The sequence below is a fragment of the Pseudonaja textilis genome, chromosome 1, assembly GCF_049901715.1.
Source record: "Pseudonaja textilis isolate UNSWEBS1 chromosome 1, rPseTex1.2, whole genome shotgun sequence".
Lineage (NCBI taxonomy): Eukaryota > Metazoa > Chordata > Lepidosauria > Squamata > Elapidae > Pseudonaja > Pseudonaja textilis.
The window spans coordinates 46,356,615-46,377,798 of record NC_141990.1 but is presented as its reverse complement, the minus strand read 5'-3'; the positions used below and the strand labels follow the sequence as shown (position 1 = coordinate 46,377,798).

General features: G+C 37.4%; 1 protein-coding gene across 1 annotated transcript; it reads right to left on the bottom strand.

Annotated features, from left to right (window-relative positions):
• Positions 1-4,145: 4,145 nt before the first annotated feature.
• Positions 4,146-20,240, bottom strand: ATF3 (activating transcription factor 3). The gene is made up of 4 exons (XM_026695780.2): positions 19,979-20,240; positions 12,424-12,667; positions 10,485-10,592; positions 4,146-9,242 (listed from the first exon to the last, which is right to left on the bottom strand). Exons 2-4 carry the CDS (start codon positions 12,661-12,663, stop codon positions 9,045-9,047), a joined length of 546 nt encoding a protein of 181 aa, XP_026551565.1. The 5' UTR covers positions 12,664-12,667; positions 19,979-20,240; the 3' UTR covers positions 4,146-9,044.
• Between the last annotated feature and the right edge of the window lie 944 nt (positions 20,241-21,184).

Sequence of the window (21,184 nt, the reverse complement as noted above, 5' to 3'; positions counted from 1 at the left end):
TAGGTTAGTATGTCCAGAAAGAAAGCTCAAGACTGAGTAGAGACCAATTTCCATTATTATCAATTTCTTGCTTCCAATGACACATTTATAACTCCACTAGAGCTTACAATGAAGTGTGACTGATAATAAAAGCTTTGATATCTATTGCAGTATCCATCTCTTTAACAGTGAAAAAGTAAGCATGCCATCTACAACATCAGCTACTCAAGAGCATCTACAGGAGAAGAGAATCAATTAAGTTAAGATGAGAGTTTTAAACACACAATTAAAGCCATCTAAAGTCATCCTTTTTATATGCCATATACATTTCTTCCTAGAGATGCTACAGCCACTTTGGAGGTTTAGAAGCTCTTAAAATGTATGTTCCTGGAAGCCATAAACAGGACCTGAGAGACTTTCTATGCCAGCAAAGGGCATGGCAGCAAAATCTGTCATCTCCTATTACTAAAAGTCTGTAGAGATTCTCAGTCATCCAGGTCATGGTTGTCCCAAAGGTGCTTTTTCAGGAGTCAACTGGACTTTCTTTTTTTTCTTTTGAAGATGTTTCACTTCATATCCAAGAAGCTTCTTCAGCTCTGACAGGACAGTTGGGAATGGAAAGATTTATATCAGAAGAGGTATTCAGCAGGTTCTGACCAGTTCTGGAGAACCGGTAGCGGAAATTTTGAGTAGTTCGGAGAACTGTTAAATACTACCTCTGACTGGAGATTTTACAGTATCCTTCCCCTGCCACGCCCACCAAGCCATGCCCACAGAACCAGTAGTAAAAGAAATTTGAATCCCACCACTGATTCCTTGCAGACAGCTGGTAATTTGCATCCTTTTTAGAAGGTCATTGAAGCTCTTGGAAGTTTATCTGTGTCACCTGTGTCTCCTGGTTCTTGTAGTCTGCAATTTTTTTCTTTGGAAATCCATTCCTCCTCCCACACCATTCAAAGAGTTTCCATCCCAAATTATAAAGCTAAAAGTTTGTAGAGCTGAAGAAACTTCTTGGATGAGAAGCAAAACATCTTCAAAAGAAAAAACAAGAAAGTCCAGTTGCCTCCTGAAAAAGCACTTTTGGGATGTCCCCTTTTACATTTTTAGCTCTCTTTCTGATCTCAGAGGTTTAATATATTCTATACTTTTGGAGGTACTTTGCAAAGATTTTACCAGATCTAGAAGTTGTCCTGAAGCCCTCTTGTTTTTCATTATTCTGAAAACAAATGTTATCCATCACTATGGGGCTTTTATTTCCCTTGGAGTGTTTAAACTTCTTGAGTGAATACATCATGCAGGTTTAACAGTTCTACCTATTAAAACCTTCATGATTTGTGGTTTAATGTCTCAGACAATAATTCTGCTTGGATTACAAAGAATGACTTGTCTTTGGAGAATTACAAACAAAAATATAGCACTATTTTATCTTAATTTATAGTTATTGAACTTTCAATTATACTGACATCCATCAAATCCCATGCTGGTGAGCAATTCATACTATTTACAAATTTGGATTTTTAATACCATGAGTCAGAGAAATAAAATTGTCTCACTGCTGCCATTCCCCAAATAAACTGAGAATAATTTATCTTATATAGGAAACTGCTACGGGTAGCTTTGTTAACACTACTGAGTGATTTAGTAACCTTAGCTGAGCCCTCTAGAGGCAGAAATGTCTTTCCAGGAAGGATTGATTTTTGTACATAGACATAGACCTATGAATTAGAGAATACTTGCTCTATTTTGCAAGATACTACTCTAATTGGCAAAAGATATATTTGGATCTACTGAAAGTTGAGTAGATGTGTGGAGACTAGAAAGAATTAAAGAAAGGGAAGTTCTACATTTTCTGCTTGCCTTATTGCCAGTATTGTCTACCCACCGTTTCTTGAGTGCAGGAACATATGATGTCATCTTCTACCTCTTTTAATCCATTTCAAATGCACCACCTCCTGTCTCTTCAAGGTAGACCAGACTTGGAAAGCAATGTCATATAGATCAATACTATTTTATAGTAAAGCTATACTGTAGCAACAGAATCTTGCAAGTCTGGATGTGCTTCTCCCACTTCTTCCCTTTATCTTCATGAAAACTATGGAGGAACTCATCATTGCTGGTTTGGTCCTATGACATCTTAACCTCTTCTGAGTGGATGATCTGCAATATTTCCTTCCAAACTAGTATCACCTCAGATACATCCAACTGATGAGAGTGCTCCACATAATTCCTTTCTCATCACTGCCCTGTGGAATTATTTTCATACTAGAATAATGGAGTTCCGTTAATAATAATGTTCTCCTTGGTCAGCAAATATCATTTTTATTGTGTGGTTGATTCAAATACCAAGTCAATTAACTCCTTGTTCTTGTGCCTCTCCCATCCCCAATAGAAGCCCTTCACTCCATTCCATCCTTAGATCTTTCAGCAGACATCCTTTCAGTTTGTGACTGCACTGCAAGAAGCAGTGTAGGGAAAGCTCCCTTGCTTTCCCACCTCTTTCCCTACTACAAAGACTCCCTTTCCTTGTTTTCCCCTAAATCTTTATGACTTAGTGAGAACAATCCCTAAAAGAAAAAGACAGGCCCTGGAAGACATCCTTGGACAGAAGCCAGCCTACGAGACTTGCCTTTCCTGCATGGATGAGAAGGGAAAGAATCAGGAGAAGACTCATTCACAGTGTGTGATAGTCATATTCCAGAGTGAGTACCAACTCTGTTCTGTTGCCACATCAATGCAACTCAGACTGGACTCTTTGAAGTTGTTTTCATGAACAGCCAAGAGCAACATGGGCGAGAAACTACCTCTAGGACTTGCTACTCCCTTGACTTGCCTGCAATTGGAAAAAGAAAAAAGAAAAATCCAAATCAACTAGAGGAAGCTCAGACAAAGAAAGGGTAATAGGGTTGATTTTGGACCTGGACTTCTTACCATTGCCTTATATTTTCCAATAGATTACTTCAAACTGATTAAAATGTAGTAGAAATGAACAAAGCAGCCTAAAATTCAAAGAGGCAATTAAGTCAAAAGAAGGTTTGCAAAATATTTGCAAATTTTTATATATCCAAAAATTCACTTTCAGATAAGATGGTGAAAAAGCAGAACTGGAGATGTGGAAGTGAGAATATGCTCTTAAATGGAGTAAGACATATACATTTGATTTTTAAAAAAATGGAAATAGAGTTCTATTAAGTTACATTTGGGGCTTTCAAGTTTAATAAGAAAAAACAAGGAAAATTATTTAAATCCCCGTCATTGGAAAGATGAAGGTCAGTTTGAGAAGCAAGCATATATGTTATCCTGAAATCCATACCTATTATCTATCTTTCTTTTTCTGTCTCTCATCTATCTATCTATCTATCTATCTATCTATCTATCTATCTATCTATCTATCTATCTCTATCTAACTATATACATCATCTATGTTCTCACATAATATCTCAGTGTGACTGGTGATTAATTTATGATCTGAATTAGATTTGAAAGGATTGCCATTTTTTCTCATTAATTATTTGAGCAGATATCTGTTCATAGCTTGGCATGTATGAGAAATCATGTAGCTCCACTAGTAATTATTTAAACACAAGGAACCTTTGGGCTGATAGTAGTTAAATGCCACAAATGTAATGATGTAGAAATATTCCCTAAGCTGAGGCTTACCAGCTATGTTGAACTTGTATTACTTCAATTCTACGGCATTATCCAATTCTATAAATTTTATGAGCTGAATATTTTAGGCATTATACTCCGAATATATTCGGAGGATTGAAGAAGATGCTTCCAGGGAAATCAACTTAATGCCAGGCATGGAGATCCTATTCACAACATAATGGAAGAGCCATGACCATTAGTACTGTATTAGTTACAGAACCTGCATATATAAAACCTTTAAAAAAATACTCAGGCTAGTTGGACCAATGACTAATTGGACAGTTTATTCTAGATGCAGAGCATATCCTACAAAAGCATGATGAGTGAAGGCAACAGAAATCCAGGTAAAAAATGATGATACTGGCACAGAGTGGGAAGTGAGGTATGATGTTGGCTTAACATGGGCAGTAGGTAAGGGTCATGCATTGAACTGGCATTAGTTAAGACACTCTGAAAAATTAACTATCCAGAGGTTCTACATGAACATTGGTCCTTCAAACAAGACAAATTAAGTCAGATAAGGGAAAACACACATTAGTCTTTATTATTATGAAAGTATCAAAACATAAAACATAATAAAAACAAACCATCTTTATTGTATTATTAAATGTTCAAATAAAAATAGATAAATACATTCATGCAATTCTCCCATTCAAATATCTCCTAACCACCAGTAGCTGATCTTGTAGGGGTTTGCATATGCTTCAGATAATAAGGGAAAATTCCACCATGATCATATCTACAGTCATTACAAACAGGCAAAGTTACATCAGGTGGATTTTCTCTGACATAGAACTATCAGAGTACAGTCCCGAAAATAAAATAGGATTACAGAATATTTTACACCCAGTCTTTCTGTCCATTATTCTCTCAAGCAAAGAAAAAATAATATATCACTGTACCATCCTGAGGCACATACTGTGTCTAAACTCAAATGAACTAACGTGCAGCCACAGCTAAAAAAGAAATATCTTTGACAAAGGTAGCAATGCCTTAGTAAACATTTGGCATGCTAGTTAACATTTGTGTAACTTGAAGCAACAGCAGCAGCAGCAGCAGCAGCAGCATGACGCCAGCGTCATTTTAAATAGGATATGAAACACGCATAGAAAAATATTTAAGGGAAAAATCTTAATTCTCTCATGAAATGTCTATATAACTTGATACATAAAACAGCATCAGAAATTACTTCTTTGTTTGTTTGTTTTTTGGATGGCTTTTGGAAACAGTTGAAATATATGTACAGGGGTCTGTAATTGCCTTTGGGAGTATTATATTGTGCTAATATTGAAGGTAACTTTATTACCTTGAGAAGGGCCTTGAACTCAGGGAGTCTTTGTAGAAGTGGAAACTATCTTCTGCTTACAAAAGATCTACTCCATGTCTATGAGATTCTAGATCATTAATTAAACAAAATGAAAACAAATCTTCCAAAGTAGAAGAAATATATTGTAATTGTGAAAACTGGAATAGGATGACAAGAAGATTCATCAAAGCAAATATATCAACTCCCACCCAAACAAACAAGAAAAAGAGTAAAGGAGCTTACAAGATTGACTGACACATATGTAAATTTATATGCAGAAATACACATTTGAAAACAATCCCTAGCATGTAAGTAATAATACAGTACATCTCACTGAATTGGGAGGATTTGAACTAATTCCTTCATGTAGTAGCTTGGTCTACTGCATGAAGATTAATTGAGCATAGATAATTTCTAGATCTTTCCTCCTTTTTTTAAGTGACTCTCATTTACTCTCTACTCTGGCCATGTTTCTCAACTTTCATGTTGAGAACAACCTTCACCAAAGCAAGGAACATGTTACTCTAATGAAGGCACCTATTGGGATATTCTTCTGTGCCCTTTGAAGCATAGGCTACATATTTCCTTCCACTTTTCATTTTTGGATCTAGTTCACAGCATCTATCTGGAGTGATTGCTTTCAGAGGCAACAGTTACAGAAGGTTATATGCTGTATAATCATATATAACTACAGAGGTCGATAGAATCATTGTTAAATAAACCCAATTTATTCAGCTGCTAGAAGTTAGCAGTCATATAATACCCCTCCAAATAGTTTAGTCAATGAATTGATTGATATACAAAAGCCACTGGAATATATTGTCAAACATGGTGGTTTAAAAAATCTTTCAGAAAAAGCCATTTTGGATGCTGGAAGAAAAAATATTTCTCTAAAGAGACAGAATTTGGCCCATTTCCTTGTATTTTGGTTACATTAAATATATATGTATTTGGAACATAGTAATGTAATGGACATAACAATATATCCAGATTACTGAAAGCATATCAAATACTTCTATTGCAGAATGTAAAGATTAGTGTGAGGTAAGAAATAAGCTAGTCAAAACTGAGAGTCTACATTTTGATGTTGCTGTTTGAGGATTGTACATGCATATGAATTTTAACAGAAGTAATGCTTGGACAAAGTATTCTTTTTGCAAGCTATTTACTCTACTTCTTCAATTCTGCCATTAAAGAAAATAGATCTCAAAGACATACAAATATTATACCTAAAAGAGTTGAGCAATTTTCTTTTTTTAAAAATATATGCCATATTTTAAAATCAAGTTTTTTTCAAAGCAAGAATTAAAACTTGAGCTCTCCAATTTAAATTTATAACATATTCCAGAAAACATTTGAACTTTTATTCATTTTTGTAATTTTGTTTTGAAATTTGTAAAGAAGTATATAGGTTTTGAAAACAAACCCTTCAATTTTCCAGAATTTAAGATCTAAAATGATATTCAACATCATACAGACTTCCTGGTTCAATTTTATTTTTTATTACAAATATGAATAGTTAAAATCTGAGACATAATATTCTTGTTCATTTTAGGAATATGCTCACTGTAAAGCCTGGGAACTGAGGCTGGCCTTCTGAACAAGGCATATGGTATCTGGAATTAATTCTCCTTTCCCATCACTTCTGAATAACAATGATTGGCACTGTTGAAGTTAGTCATATTGTAGACCAGGGGTGTCAAACTCACAGCCCGCGGGCCAGATGAGTCATATGCTGGCCCCACCCCTGCCCAGTTTAGCGAAGGGAAAAAAGCCCCTTTATATCACATGACGATGTTGTGACAATGTGAGTTTGACACGCCTGTTGTAGACAGTTGAAGGATTGGGCTTGGTGTTTTATCTCAGTCAGGGCTTCAACCATAAGGTTCATCTGTGAAGAAATCTATTGGGAATAAGGGAAGAATCATAGCATCTGCTTCCTATGCAAGAGGTCCCAGATTTAACCTTCTATATTTCAGTTTAACCAGGATGTGAAGGAGCAAAGGTGGGAACATCCTCCTCCTCAGTCCTTTGTTGCTATAATTTATCAGGGCAGAGTGCCCAGATCAAAATTACAGTTTCATCTAATTATAGCTTCATAATATTTCACCATATGTTTCACTCTAAGCCAGTGTTTCTCAACCTTGACAGTTTTAAGAAAGGTGGACTTCAACTTCCAGAGTTCTGGGAGTTGAAGTCTACCCATCGTAAAGCTGCCAAGATTGAGAAACACTGCTCTAAGCCAGTCATTCCTCCACCTGAAAACAGTAAGAATAATACAATCATAGCACCTCCCAGGGATAACAGAACGTTAGAAATAATACATTGGTCATCCAAAAGGAATACTCCCACAAAGCCTAGTGTGCATTGTCTCTTGATCATGCTGGTTGGGAATTTGGAGAATTTAGCTATTACATATCTAGAAGAAAGACCTGCAGAAGAACACTTTAAGGAGTTTTAGCCAAAAGTTAACATTGCCAGTTAAACAGACTATTATCTTTGTTGTTAACATTTACTTTTGATTATATGGAAGGCCAATGCTGGTTTTTAAGGTATGCTCCCATAATTCTAAGAAGATCCAGATTTTATTGTCCATATATCAGCCCAACATGGATTGAGACTCAGAAGCTGGCTTAAATACAACTAGGAAGCCTCCAGTACTAGTTTCTACTACTTTACAGAATGATGAAAGAAGTATCTCCTGGGCTTGCTTTGAAGTTCTTAAGAAGTAGTCAAGGTTCTTGGGCTACTTCCTCACCAGTCTTCAAAGGGATATGGTCAGTAAAGCATCCCTTTAAAGTGGCATTCCCCAGACCCATTTCTAAAAGCAAAAAGGCCATGTTACATCATTTTATTGGTTTTGTCTATTTTCTCTGACAAGTTCATTAGATGAAAGATGTCTCTGCATGAACAAGAGCTTCTTCTGGTGCTGCCAGGAGCTGACTCGAAGTCTCTTCTGACTCATGGATCTGTCAGGAAAGGATTCAAGGCAACCCCAAATCCAGGCTCACCAAGGAGAATTGTGTCACCTTGACCCATGAAAAGAATAGCATTGCTTTTGTGATCTGAATCATTCCATCAAAGCAAATCCAAACCACAGAGCCCACCTTTACTGTACTTTTTCATCTCTATTCCTAGCAGAGCCATACTCTTCATCTGTGGACAATGTTTTAACTTAATCAATGTCTACATATAAATCAATATTTGTAAATTGCCAGCAATTACATTCTCTGGTTCTGAAAAAGTTTGTGCCAAGGAAACATTTGTAAGATGAAGATCAAGGACAAGATAAATCACAAGTCAGGAAAACATACAATTTTACATCTCTAGTGATTATACCACGGTTGTATAACATTCTTTTGAATACTGCATGTGACTCATTAATTGAGTTTTGAAAGGGACATTCCACCTTCTTAAAGTAAGCCAAGAGTGCTTAACTCAGTGAGCAATTCTGCAATACACTGAAGCTTGTCCTACAATCATCTCTAACTTGAATAATCGAAAACCCATAGAAGGGCTTTTATAAAAACATTTTTAGCAAAGTGCAGTGCCCACGTTAAATCTTGCATTAGTTGTAGAAACATAGCAATTCCCATTATATTGCAATGCCTTTTGGAACTGAAAACAGAGTTCTGGAAGTTGCTAACCTCCTTTCTTTGAAAGTATAAAACAAAACAAACAGAACACAACCCAGTCCACCTACATTCCCTATCTAGCGAGTGGAATCCTTTCAGCTTGGCAGTTCATCAGATGTGCATCATAGAGAACCCTTCGGCCCTACCAGAAACATTGCAAGTGCATGCCACCAGGAGTTTAATGCATGCCAGTAGTCTAGAGCCATATTGCTTCTAGGATAGCAAGTGTGGCAGCTGGTTAGACCTGGAGCAAAGGTTGTGGCTCTCTTCCACCCAACTGAGTCTTCGCTAAGAAACGCTGAAGCTAAGCTACCACAGTCCTTTCTTCTCAGCAAAATCATGTCAGATCCATCTTCTCTTGACTAAATGGAGGCCACAAAGGCTGAAATATCTTCTCCGTGGCTTCTGACTTGGGATGGCAAGTTGTTGTTTTAATGATAAGAAGCATGGCTAAAGAACATTGTTATTGTTATTGTTTAGCCTTGCAAGGTTCCCTCTTTGATCTGCTGAATGAAAAGGTTCCTTTCATCCTCTGGGGTCCTACCATTCTGGGCACGGACAATACAGGTGGGTCTATGTAGGTTGAGCATGTAGATCAAGTGCTGCTTCTCATTTTTCAACTCTTCAATCTGAGCTTTCAATTCTGCATTGATTGTTTCCAGTTTTTCTGATTCCTGGTAACAGAAGAAAGGTATAAACATAGAAGTGGAAGTTTTAAAAATGCAAGTGAAAAAACAAATGTAGCTGAGGGCTCATTCACATGACAATATGAACAGGGAAATATGCTATGGACACCCATTTTCTGTCAAGGTTACATAGATTATTATGATGGTTTCCTCTTTGTATCCTTTCGCCTCAGCTTTAATCTTTTGATCTCTATGCAGAATTCTGCAGCTAAAATTATTCACTTCCCCCATGTTCAGACAATTTTTCATATACCTTAAATGCCTTCTCATTCCTTTCCATGCTCCTTTTACAAGCTATTATCTTCCTACCCACAGCATATCTTTTTACTTTTCCAATTTTAAATTTCCCACAAGAACCTTCTGTTTCTTTAAGTTGAGCTCCACCAAACAAATTCCTGTCTTGTGATACAATGGTTCAACGGAGTAGAGTGGAATTCATGACAATTAAAATACAAAACACAGAATAATAGGGTTGGAATGGACGTTTGGGGCCTTCTAGTCAAATTCTCTGATCATTTATAGTTCAGTCACTGTATCTCAACCTGTAGGGTAGGTGTGCTGGGAAAACAACTAAGCAAGGCAATCTAAAGTAGAAGGAAGATATAAACTTGATGAATAAATAAATTTTCTATTATTATCACGACCTCTATTTTCTGCAATCTGGTGCTCTCTATTAATTTTTGAGATAGCTGGGAAATATAAGAGATGCAGTCCAATACAACCAGAGGAGGGGAGGGAGGAAAAGAAGGAAAGAAGGAAGGAAGGCTCCCATTTTAAAGATCAGTTATTCAGAGAGAAAAAAATAGCTTTTATTTCAGATAACCTCAGTATTTAAAGCATGAGACCTTTGAGGTAGTGACTTGTCTTTGGGGAGTTTTTTTTCCCTGTAAAACTTTCTGTTATTGTATTTAACTACAAGTACAGTATCTTGAAAATTGTTTAAATTTTAAAAGAAATGATTTTCCATTATTACTTGGGCTAGAAACCTTAATTAATTAAGCACTTCTAAAGTACTTCTAAAGCTTTAGTGTAAGATTTTACATTATCTCTCCAGATTGATGAGCCTGAATAATTTCACCTTTAACAAGTTAACCAATGTTATAATTAATCAGCAACTCACAGTGAAAATCTTCACAGTTATTTTATCCATGGAATTTTAAGGACCTTTTCACCTTAAATAGATGTGTTTATATTTCACATATATTAATTAGAAAGTATTGGTTAACTTACTTTCTGCAGGCATTCTGTTTTTTCCTTCTTTTTGTTTCGACATTTTGCTGCTGCAATCTTATTTCGTTCTCTCCGACGTTTTTTCCTATCATCTTCCTGGGGTGCACACTAATAGAACCCAAAGAGATCAGGATTAGATGGTTATCAGTAAAAAAAAGGGGGGTGGGGTGTTTGCAAGAGAGAAACTCGTTCCCTATAGATGTTATAATAGCTGTAAGTCTGATTTGTTCCTTGTCAACCAAATAACTAACTCGTTACTTTGGCCCTTTAACCTTGTATGAAACAGAATAGAAATTGTCTGGCATAGAACATCATAGGAACATAAAAAGTTCATATACAGTGAGTCAGAAAACCTATGAGAAGATTGATGTATGAAAACCTTGAAGAAGTTTCCCTATAGTTTCCAAATCATGTCAAATATACTTGGATTTATCTGATCTACTAAAGAGAGTAGGTTCATTCTGAATTTTCTTCTCTAAGCAGGTTTAAGTCCTAATAAGGATTATCTTCAAAAACCATTCCCTGCCAGAGCACAACCTTACAACCTAGAATACTAAAAATGATGCCTCTGAGCATGATGGAATGTCTTTTCTTATTATAGAGAAAAAGAGTTTTCTTTCTCCTCTTGCCTTCCTTTATAATTGGAATTATGGAGAAAGAACATAGGAAGTATTATCAACTCTCCATTAAAGTCTCATACTGTCCTTTTCTTTAAAAAAAAGGTGCCAGAGAATGAAGAATTTCTATGTGCAAAATGAATTACATTGTGATATAATCCTTTTTGAAAAGCATGTGACCAACGAATGTATGAAGTGTATTATACTGCATAAGTATAAAATCTGTAACAGTTACAGGGGCCTTCGTTTGCTTAACGTCTTCCAGATTCAGATCACAACTCCAACACTGTTTGCCTTTCATGAAGGCATTCCCATTCGAGCACATGAAGATCATTAATGCAAATGCCAAAGGGACTAACCAATTTGTCACAACAGGTGGCAGCACCTACCCAACCTTGTCTGATCTTGAAAGCTAAGCAGGCATAGGTGCCCAGGAAGGCAGCAAGTGTCAAAATTCATTATGAGACAAACTTTGCATTTTATGTTCTAGTGTGTGGCCTCACTACTTTATATTTTGATGTCATCATGGTTAGATAAGATATCTAACATAAGCAAGTTTGGATCTCATTATTATTGTATGGAAAATCATTAGGGAATCCTAATGTATATTAGACTGGGAAATTAAAGTTCTCTCTCTCTCTCTCTCTCTCTCTCTCTCTCCCTCCCTCCCTCTCTTTCTCTCTCTCTCTCTCTCCTGTCTGTCTGTCTGTCTTCTGGAAGAAGGCAGTAGCACGCTACTTTCATCTAATTAAGTGAAGTCAATTTTGATTTAAGAGAAAGTCACTGTTGTTACTAACTTTATAATAACATTCTTATTTATATAATGGCGTAATTATGATAATGGATGAGTGGATGAAAAAGCTGATGGAACTAGCAGAGATGGCTAAATTAAATGGTCTAATCAAAGAAAATAATATACCCAACTCTATTTCTCTTTGGAAACCACTTCTGGATTTTGTGCTTAAGTTGGGGGGAAAATCAAACTTTGATTTTGGATTTTGCTGATTAGATAAGTTTGTTGTTATAGAAATGACTAATACATATTAAATATGTAAAAATGAAATGTTGAGACTGTAATATTTTATTCCACTACCCTAAAGAGAGTCAAAAGTCAATGCTTTTCTTTTTCCCCTTTACACTTTTCCATCCTTTCCCTTACTCATTTTCCAACTATTTTTATTTTCATTTGTATTTTATACCTTCATAAGTTTAATTAAATTATTATAAAAATGATAATAATGATAATAATAATAATACAGAGGAAAGACATTCTCTATTTTCAGAAAGTGGTTGAACATAACTTAAAAATAAAAATAAAGTACCTCTCTTTTTAAAATAGATGTTTCACCAGATCTATCAGAAACCATGACTGTATCCAAGGTGGAGGGCATCCTCTGAGAAAGGCACTTATTCTGGATGGCAAATTTTAATTCCTCTTTTACCAAAGGGGTCAGATTTGTGAAATCTTCAAAGCCCAGGGAAACCGGAGGAGACAAGCATGGAATAATTGCAGAAGCACTGACTTCTGAAGCAGACACCTGGCCCAAGTGTTGGAGCATCATTTTGCTGCATGGGAACAAGAGAGAGAAGAATGAATTTTTTCCAAAGTTTAATGAAGCAAAAAAAAAAAAATGCCTACAGCATAGTTAATTCAGTTAATACAGAATTCAGAAAATCAATCACTGAATAATCAGATTCTGGCTCATAACTGGTTATTGGTAGAATGATTATATATTTGCATGCAGAACAGCATTTATTCAGTCATTGTATTTATATAGCTACCCATCTCAGTTTTTTGACTCCGGGCAGCTTACAATGCAAAACCTTTTAAAAAACCCTAGTAAAATCACATTACAATAAAGCTGAGAGTCATTCATTCATGTTGGACTCAACTAATAAACTAGCCCTAGTGCTGAGTGAAAAACCAGCTCTTTAAGGCTTTTCAGAGGACTAACAGAGTTGGGGCTGCCTAGATCTCAGAGAGATGCTACAGGAGGGGGAAATCATTTAACTGTCTCGCTTAGCAACAGAAATTTGGGGCTCAGCTGTGGTTGTAAGTAGAGGACTCCCTGTAATTCAACTAGAAATTGAGGACATATTTCCTCAAACCATCAGGTAGCAATCTTACTATATGAAAATACTGAATAAATAACTGTTAATAATAGTACTGATTTAGGAATACTGTGCATTGAAAAATATTAGACTGAATGAGTACTTGTGCAATAAGACCACTTGAATTCAAACAACTGGATTCTAATTAATATTGATGTCTCCTCTTTAGATAGTTAGGATCTGCACATGAAATTATCTTATGTTGTCTATGAATTTTAAATACACTATGAATTTTAAACACCAAATCACTGCAGTGAATAGTCAAGTAGTTTGGAGTGAGGTGTTTTCTTCCTTAGTCTTTATTGGAAAAAATATATTTGGGACATATAAAGACAGAATTATTTATTTGTCTCCTTAACTAGGTAAGGAAATCTACTTTGCATATTAATTACAGTATAATCACAGCAATATTACAATTCACAATTCGTAAACCAATTTTTGCCTTTGGGATTGATATAGTCAAGCAAATCCAATAAGCTGTTAAATAGAATTTAGTTTATGCATTATCTTTTGCAATTTCAGGTAACAGTTAGTGTTTGACAAGTCCAATTATGATTGCTTTATTTAAAGTGGTATGTTAAAGATCAAATTCAAATCAAGTCCAAATTTACTTATGAAATAAAATAAAGACTTGCAGTCTTTATTTACTTCTTTAATGCTTGTATTATGTCCACACAATTTCTAGGCCTTCAAACTACACACAACCAGTAAACACAGAAAGCACCTCCACATACAATTAAACATGTACTCTATCTCAATATGGACATGGACATATGCTTTGCTACTTGAAAAAGACATAAATGCATTGGAAATCCATAGTCAGCTGTTACAGCAACATATAAGCATTTGACAATACAGAGTGTCTATCTTTGCACCACTGTATTTTCTGTGTGACAATAAAATGGTGTATAGACCTAACCTCAAACAAGAAAAGTAGAAAGCTAAATGGTTTCAGGTCTCTTGATCATCAGAGGAATGATTTACATAGATCTTGAGAAAAATATGTAATTTTGCTAAGAAATGCCCTAAACCATGAGTCACTGTTCAAAATCCTGATATTCCTTAATGGTTTCAAGAGACAGAAAATACCAAGCCAACAAAGGTTTACTATGCTCAGTTTATTATTTAAACCTTCAACTCAGATGGTAATAATAAGCTGCTCCTAGCATTACCCACAATTGTTTTTTTTAAAAAAAACAGTTGATGCATGCACATCTTTCATTTGTCATAAGGATATAATTCTGGATGGGATATACAGAAAAAGCATATCATAGCTTTTTAGGGATAGGAACCTGCCTTATAAAGTTGAAAAACTCATGCCGACAAGAAGATTTATTTATTTACTTCACTATAAAAATGGGTAACTTTATACAGACACGCAGGCACACACACCCTGGTCTCATAATTAACTGTGGCTTATAGGTGTCTCATAAGAATGTCATTTCCTAATGTTCCATTCCTTACATTGCCATCAGGGTATTGTTGGCTTCATCACTACTTCTTGGGAGTTTGGGGACTAGCTAGGGTCTCATTACATCAATCTTGTGGTAGAGAAACAGCTGAGAAATCTGGCAATACAACAGCACTTTTGAGAGAATTACTACAACTTCAAGGCTATAATAATGCCATCCCAACAACCACATTGCACTTGATCACATTCTCAGCTGTGTTTCAGATGGCGGATTGAATTCACTGTTCTTTCCTCACTGCTAGGTAACTCAAATTAGGTTCTCACATCTCAAATTTGATAATGCACTTCCTGAATCAGGGAAGCAGTTTCCCAAGATATATTGAGTCCTGTACAGTGACATGGGCCTTTTTGTATGTCTGTTACAACTCCAAGCTTTCTCATGGATGGTGGAAAGAAAGAAAGGCATTTGCTGTACATTGCACCCCAGAGATGGCATTAGGGGTAACATGATAGTAGTGTTCTGATATCTAAGGGGCTGCCATAGAGAAGTGGGGGTCAATCTGTTCTTCAAAGCACCTGAAGGCAGGTCAAGAAGCAATGGAAACTATCAAGAAGAGAACCTATCTAGAACTAATGAGAAGCTGTGGGTGCTCCATCACTGGAGGTTTTCAAGAAGAGACCAGACAGACGTTTTTCCAGAATGGTATAGACTAGAATCTCCTACTTGAGCAGGAATTTTGACTAAAAGACCTCCAAGTTTTCTCCCAACTGTTATTTAGCATTTTGTATGGATAGCATAGCTGAATGTGCAGTAAGAATACATTCTGTTCAGAAGTGGGGAATGGCATGCCTCTACAATCAACATGGTGAGAACATTGTGATAAGGAATCAAAGTGACTGGACAATCATTGGTCAGAGCTGATGAAAACTGTAGATCAACACATATGAAGGAGTTTAGATTAAGGAAGCTAAATGGATTGTTAACTCTGTACATCAAAAGGTCTTCCCTTTATCTTCATTACCTTATGTCTTCTAATAAAAGAAATCAGTTTTGGGAATTAGGCATATCAAAGGGCCTACTCTGTCACATCATTGCTTTCGAATCACAAGTTATTATAATACTTTATTTATTCATTTATTTGCAGTATCATTAATGATTTGTTTGATTTATAGGCTGCCTGATCAATTGTGACTCTGGGCAGCATACAATATATGAAATTTAAAACAATGCAGCTCACACAATAGGAAAATATCTAGAAAAATCAATAGAATCCTACAGATAATACAAATAACAATGGAGAGGGTTGGGGACGATATCATTCCAGGAGTTAGGTGCTATGGGGGAAGGGAGAATAGGGCATATTTATGTTTGCTGTTTTCTCTCTTACAACCAGTGGTGGGATACTGCTGGTTCAGACTGGTTCTAGAGAACCAGTAGCTCCGATGATCAGCTGGTCCCACCTATATGCCCCCGCCCTATCCTGTCCTATAATTATGCATGTTTCAGCTAAGCTGATTAGCACAGCACAGTGGATTCCCGCGCCTCAGCTCTTTTACTTGCTGGGCTGCCCTAGAAGGTAAGCTGTAGTGCTTGAAATTAGTGTATTTTAAACGCTGAACGTGTGCATGAAGCACGCTCTCACAGAACCGGTAGTAAAAAAAATTGAATCCTATTACTGCTTATAACAATAGAAAATCCTTTGTCTCTCATTTCTTTCAGTCTGTGTTAGATAACTCACACTTTTAACAGTGTTCAACAAAGACACTACTGAATTTTCTCAAAGGCCAATCAAATAAGACTAGCATGTGGGCATTCTGATGCAAAAGTTATTATGTTTCTGTGTTCGGGAGACTTTCCAAACATATACTATGGAGCCAACATGATGTAACCCACGTGCAAGAAGGAAGCAACACAAGTCTGAGTAGAGTGCAATGTTTTCAGGAGGACACAAATATTAAGGAAAAGGGGGAAAGGAAACTCCTAATAGCCCAGTGAGAATTGGACCGGATCCATGATGGGGAGGGAAGGAGGCCAAGAGTTGGAAAACTGGGTGGAGAGATGGAATCTCTTTTAAAAGGTGTGGCTGGGGACTATATATTATAGTCCACACTATAATATAATGTTAACTTTGGAAACTATGCCTGGGAAATTCTGGGAGCTGAAGTCCACATCAGTTAAAGTTGCTAAACACTGCTATAATTTTTATTTGTACTAGGTCCCATTTCTGTTCTGTTTTAATATTAAATAGAATATTAATATTACTTAAATTTAAATCTCATTTTACAACAACCCACAAAATTGTTAATAAACAGCTCTTCCATTCTCAGAAGCTTCAAAAGCTGGATTACGTTTAGCTAACATGGTTGGCATTCAGACCTTTACGGTAAGCCACCTAACCTGATTCTTCGCCCATTTTTTAAAATCTAAATCTAAATGCTGCTTTTAATTAAAAAATTAGCTTTGTCTTTTTCCCTGAATATTTTCTTTCTCCTGATGCCATAAAGCCTGTGAAGCAAAAGATAAACTTTCACAATTATAAACATAATTAAATTTCAAAATTACCCTAAATTTATGTTGACCTTTTAAGACATTTGAGACATCTGGTCACATTTAACTGATGTTTTAAACATTACACCTTGTTGTGATGATAAAATGTGATTGATATAATACCAGAAACTGGTCACTGCGATCATTTTTCATTAGTGTCCTTAATTAGTCCTGCTTAGTTTGGACAAAAGTACAGCATTTTCTCCAATAAAGTACTGTTTTATGTGTGAAAACAGATATGATCCTTCAATCATACTTTTGACTAACCATCATTTCCTCCATGTACAGCAATTTATTTTGCTATTAATAACATTTTTACAGTAAGTTAGGGAGAAATTCTATGTTGACATTAAATATAATCCCTATTGAACTTAATTGGAATTTTGAATAAACGTGTTCTGATATTTCATTTATTTTATTTATATATTTTTATTTATTGTCTACACACACACACACACACACACACACACAAAATAAACCAAGGTGCTACCAACTCATTTGACAATGAACACATTGGTTCTTACTTCTGAACAAATAATATAGATTTTGCTGTAAGATTATACTCCTATAAATACTTTCTTGTGAATAATGAAGTGTCTTATGAAGTTCATGGGCTTGGTTCCAAGAAAGCTCACTACAGTGGCTTTCTGGGCAGCCAGCTACACAGACTTAACTATAGGAGTAAATCCCATTTAATTCAGTGAGACTTACTTCCAAGCTTAGGTTGGAATAAATCCTAGATTTACTAATGACTCATCTTCATATAAATAAAATGGACAGATGTAGATATTTTCCTTCTATCCTTTTACACAATCACTTCAGTAAAAGCAAGCAATTTGCTGTTAATATTTATCAGTGTCATCTTTTCCAACTTTGGTCCTTTGCTTATCTTGGACTTTATTATTCTTAATTTCTGGTCAATATATCCAATAGCAGATCTATTACTGCCTCTCCCACCCCCCCACCCCCAGCATAAGTGTAGAAGACACATAACTCTAACTCTCAAAGTTCTTGGATATCATCTCTACACTGAAATCCTGAAATCAGCCTGTAGCTGCTGTCAGAAAGCCTGATCTGAAATAAAAAGGTTGACTTACAGATAGTCCTCACTTAGTTCACTTAATGACCATTCAAAGTTACAATTGCACTGAAAAAAGTGACTTATGACCATTTTTCACACTTATGACTGCTGCAGCATTTCCATAGTCATGTGATCAAAATTCAGACACTTGTCAATTAACTTATATTTATGATGGTTATAGTATCCCAGGCTCATGTGATTTCTCATTTAGCCACCTTCTGACCAGCTACTAACTTAAGAACAGCAATGATTTTCTTAACAAGTGTGGCAAGAAAGGTCATAACATGAGGCAAAATTCATTTAACAATTGCCTCACTTATCAATAGAAATTTTGGGCTCAATTGTGGTCGTACATTGAGGGCTACCTGGGTTTTAAAGTTTTATAATTCCAAACAGAGCTGCTTTAATACCTGGAATGATCAGAAACTACACTGAGTGGTAGACCTCCAGATGAGGTGGAATAAAACAGTACGGACTTTTGACTCCCAACCATTGAACAATAGCTCTTTCGAGAGCTTTGGGGCAAGCCAGAAATATTCTGAATAAATTGAACAATTAATCAAGAGATAATAGAAGGAAATGTCTGCCCACCTGGATAAAAAAAAAATCTGAAGAAACCAGATTAAAATTTCAGATGTGAAAAAGTTAACTTTGTTTTTGCACTAGGAATATTTATTATTATTATTATTATTGTTGTTGTTGTTGTTGTTGTTGTTGTTAATTTTGCATTTGCTTTTGGATGATAGGTCACATGTTTCCAGGAAAGAAATATGCAGGAAATTTCACACACCTGAAAAGCACCTTCCCTCGTATTATAATATCGTGTACGAAAACAAAACTGACAGTTCAAACCGGAGCATCCTGCTCAGAGCAGAAGCGATGCTCGCCCCCATCCAGCTCGCCACCTACCGGTGACCGAAGGTATCAGCAGCTAACAAAGTTTAACTTTGAATGTTGCCGTCCCGCTTCCCGCAGTTTCCCGTAAACCGAGTGAATGATACAGTCATCTGATTATTATTTGGTCTCCAGACCATCGGAAAACATGTTGGAAAACAAGCTAGGGATGTTTTCAAAACAACTAGGTTTTTAAAACAACTAGGCGCGATAACTTTTTCTACGCGTTGTTCTTACACAGATGATCTCGGCGTGTCAAGCCGGACCTGTAGCTTCTGGAGCGCGCCGTAGGGAGAAAGGTGGTTTCTTTCATCCTAACCTCCATCCCCTCCCTCCCTCCATCCCCTCCCTCCGACAGAACAGTAAAACAGCAACCTGCAAAGCACCAGAACGAGGAAACGAACAGGGAGTTTCTCTTTCTTAGGCGTGCCTGTTAAAAAGCGCTCCAAGTTTCTTTCGGATGAATGAACTTTTACTTTCAGTTGGTCTGATTTCAAAGGGAAAGAGAAATTGCCCGACTTTTGTTTTGCTTTGATTTCACTTCAAGTCAGTTTTGCCAAAAGTGAAATCTTTTTGATTTCTTTGATCAGAACTTTTCTCATCCTCGTCTTCGCCCGCTTTCTAAACGAAAGCACCCCAAATAACCCACCTCATCCTTAGAACGAAAGAGATGGAAGGACGCGGGTTTCTAAGCACCTTCCCACCCGCTTAATACATATCCCATCACAACAGATGAACAAAAAGCAAAGACCCTTTTTTTCCCCCTTCCCCTGGACTTTTAGTCTTTTGCTTGCCCCACTCTTTTCCCCCGGTATCTCGCTCGCTCCCTACCTGCTTTACTCCAGTTTTTTTTCTACGCTCTTTCCTTCTTCGAAGAACTACACGAGAAAGAGAAACGGCAAATACAAGGGAGTGCGAACTCGCAACCGTGAGAATGGGCTTCGTAACGAAACGCGTGTCGTCGGGACGCCAGTCAAAGCAGAAGAGGTGCCGCCGCCGCCGCCGCTGCCGCCTTTCCCCGATGCTGGCTGGCAGCGATCGCCGCCGCCGCGACTCCCTGGCTCTGAGCGCCTCCTCGAACCTCTGGCTCCCCGCGCGGTTGCATCACCCCCTTTATATAGCCAGCGGACATCGCTGCTATTTACCCTGGCCGTGAGTCGAGGGTGATGTCATGCTAAGAATCCCTGGGGGAGAGCGGGACAGAGGGCGGAGCCAGGGCCGCGGGGGCGGGGTCTCCGAGTGACGCAAGGCCTTCCCTGCTCCCCGGGCAAAGGAGAGGGAAGGCCCTCGGCGCCCTCCTCCACGCAGTCTAAGGAGCCGCCGGTCAGAAGCGAGCACCCTTCGGAGGGGAGGGGGTCGCTCGTGAGGCAAGGGCTCCAGATCACTGCCGTCTCTCGAGGAGTATTCGGGGAAGCGGGCGGCGGTGTCCTCGGAGAGTCCGAGGGTGATGGTGATTGTCTCTCCGTCTTCTTTAGTCAGGCGACCGAAAGGAAGTCCCGGAGACGAGGCTTTGCCATTTTGTGCCGCTACTTTTAAAAAGGGACACGGGTGACTCTCACTTCTTCCTTCGAGGTCTCTGGCGCCAGGCGGGGTGTTTTTACGCGCGGAGAGAAAGATTAAGATGAAGTTTGCTGATCCATCTCCACCGCCTTATCAAATAATAAGGCATCTAACGTGCTTCTAGAGAGTCGCCGGTTTTCGTGTGGGGTTGTGTAAATAAAACCTGAGTCATTCAAAGCCACACTTTTCAGGCGTAACTATCACCAGTCAATCCCACCCCTGCGCTAAGAAAATGGTTTGTGGAAACAGCAGAGATCAGAAATTGGAAGCGGAGGGGAAGGAAGCGTGCGGAATAATATCCACTCTCTAGCTACGACCGGCCAAATTGTTAAAATAAAGCCATTTTAAAGTCCCCGCCTCTCTTTTTACCCAGATTGGATTCTCTCTCCACCCCCCACCCCCACCCCCACCCCCCCAAATTCTCCCCAATGGTTTTCCCACTTGAGTTTCCAACCATATGAACATGCTCTTTTCCCC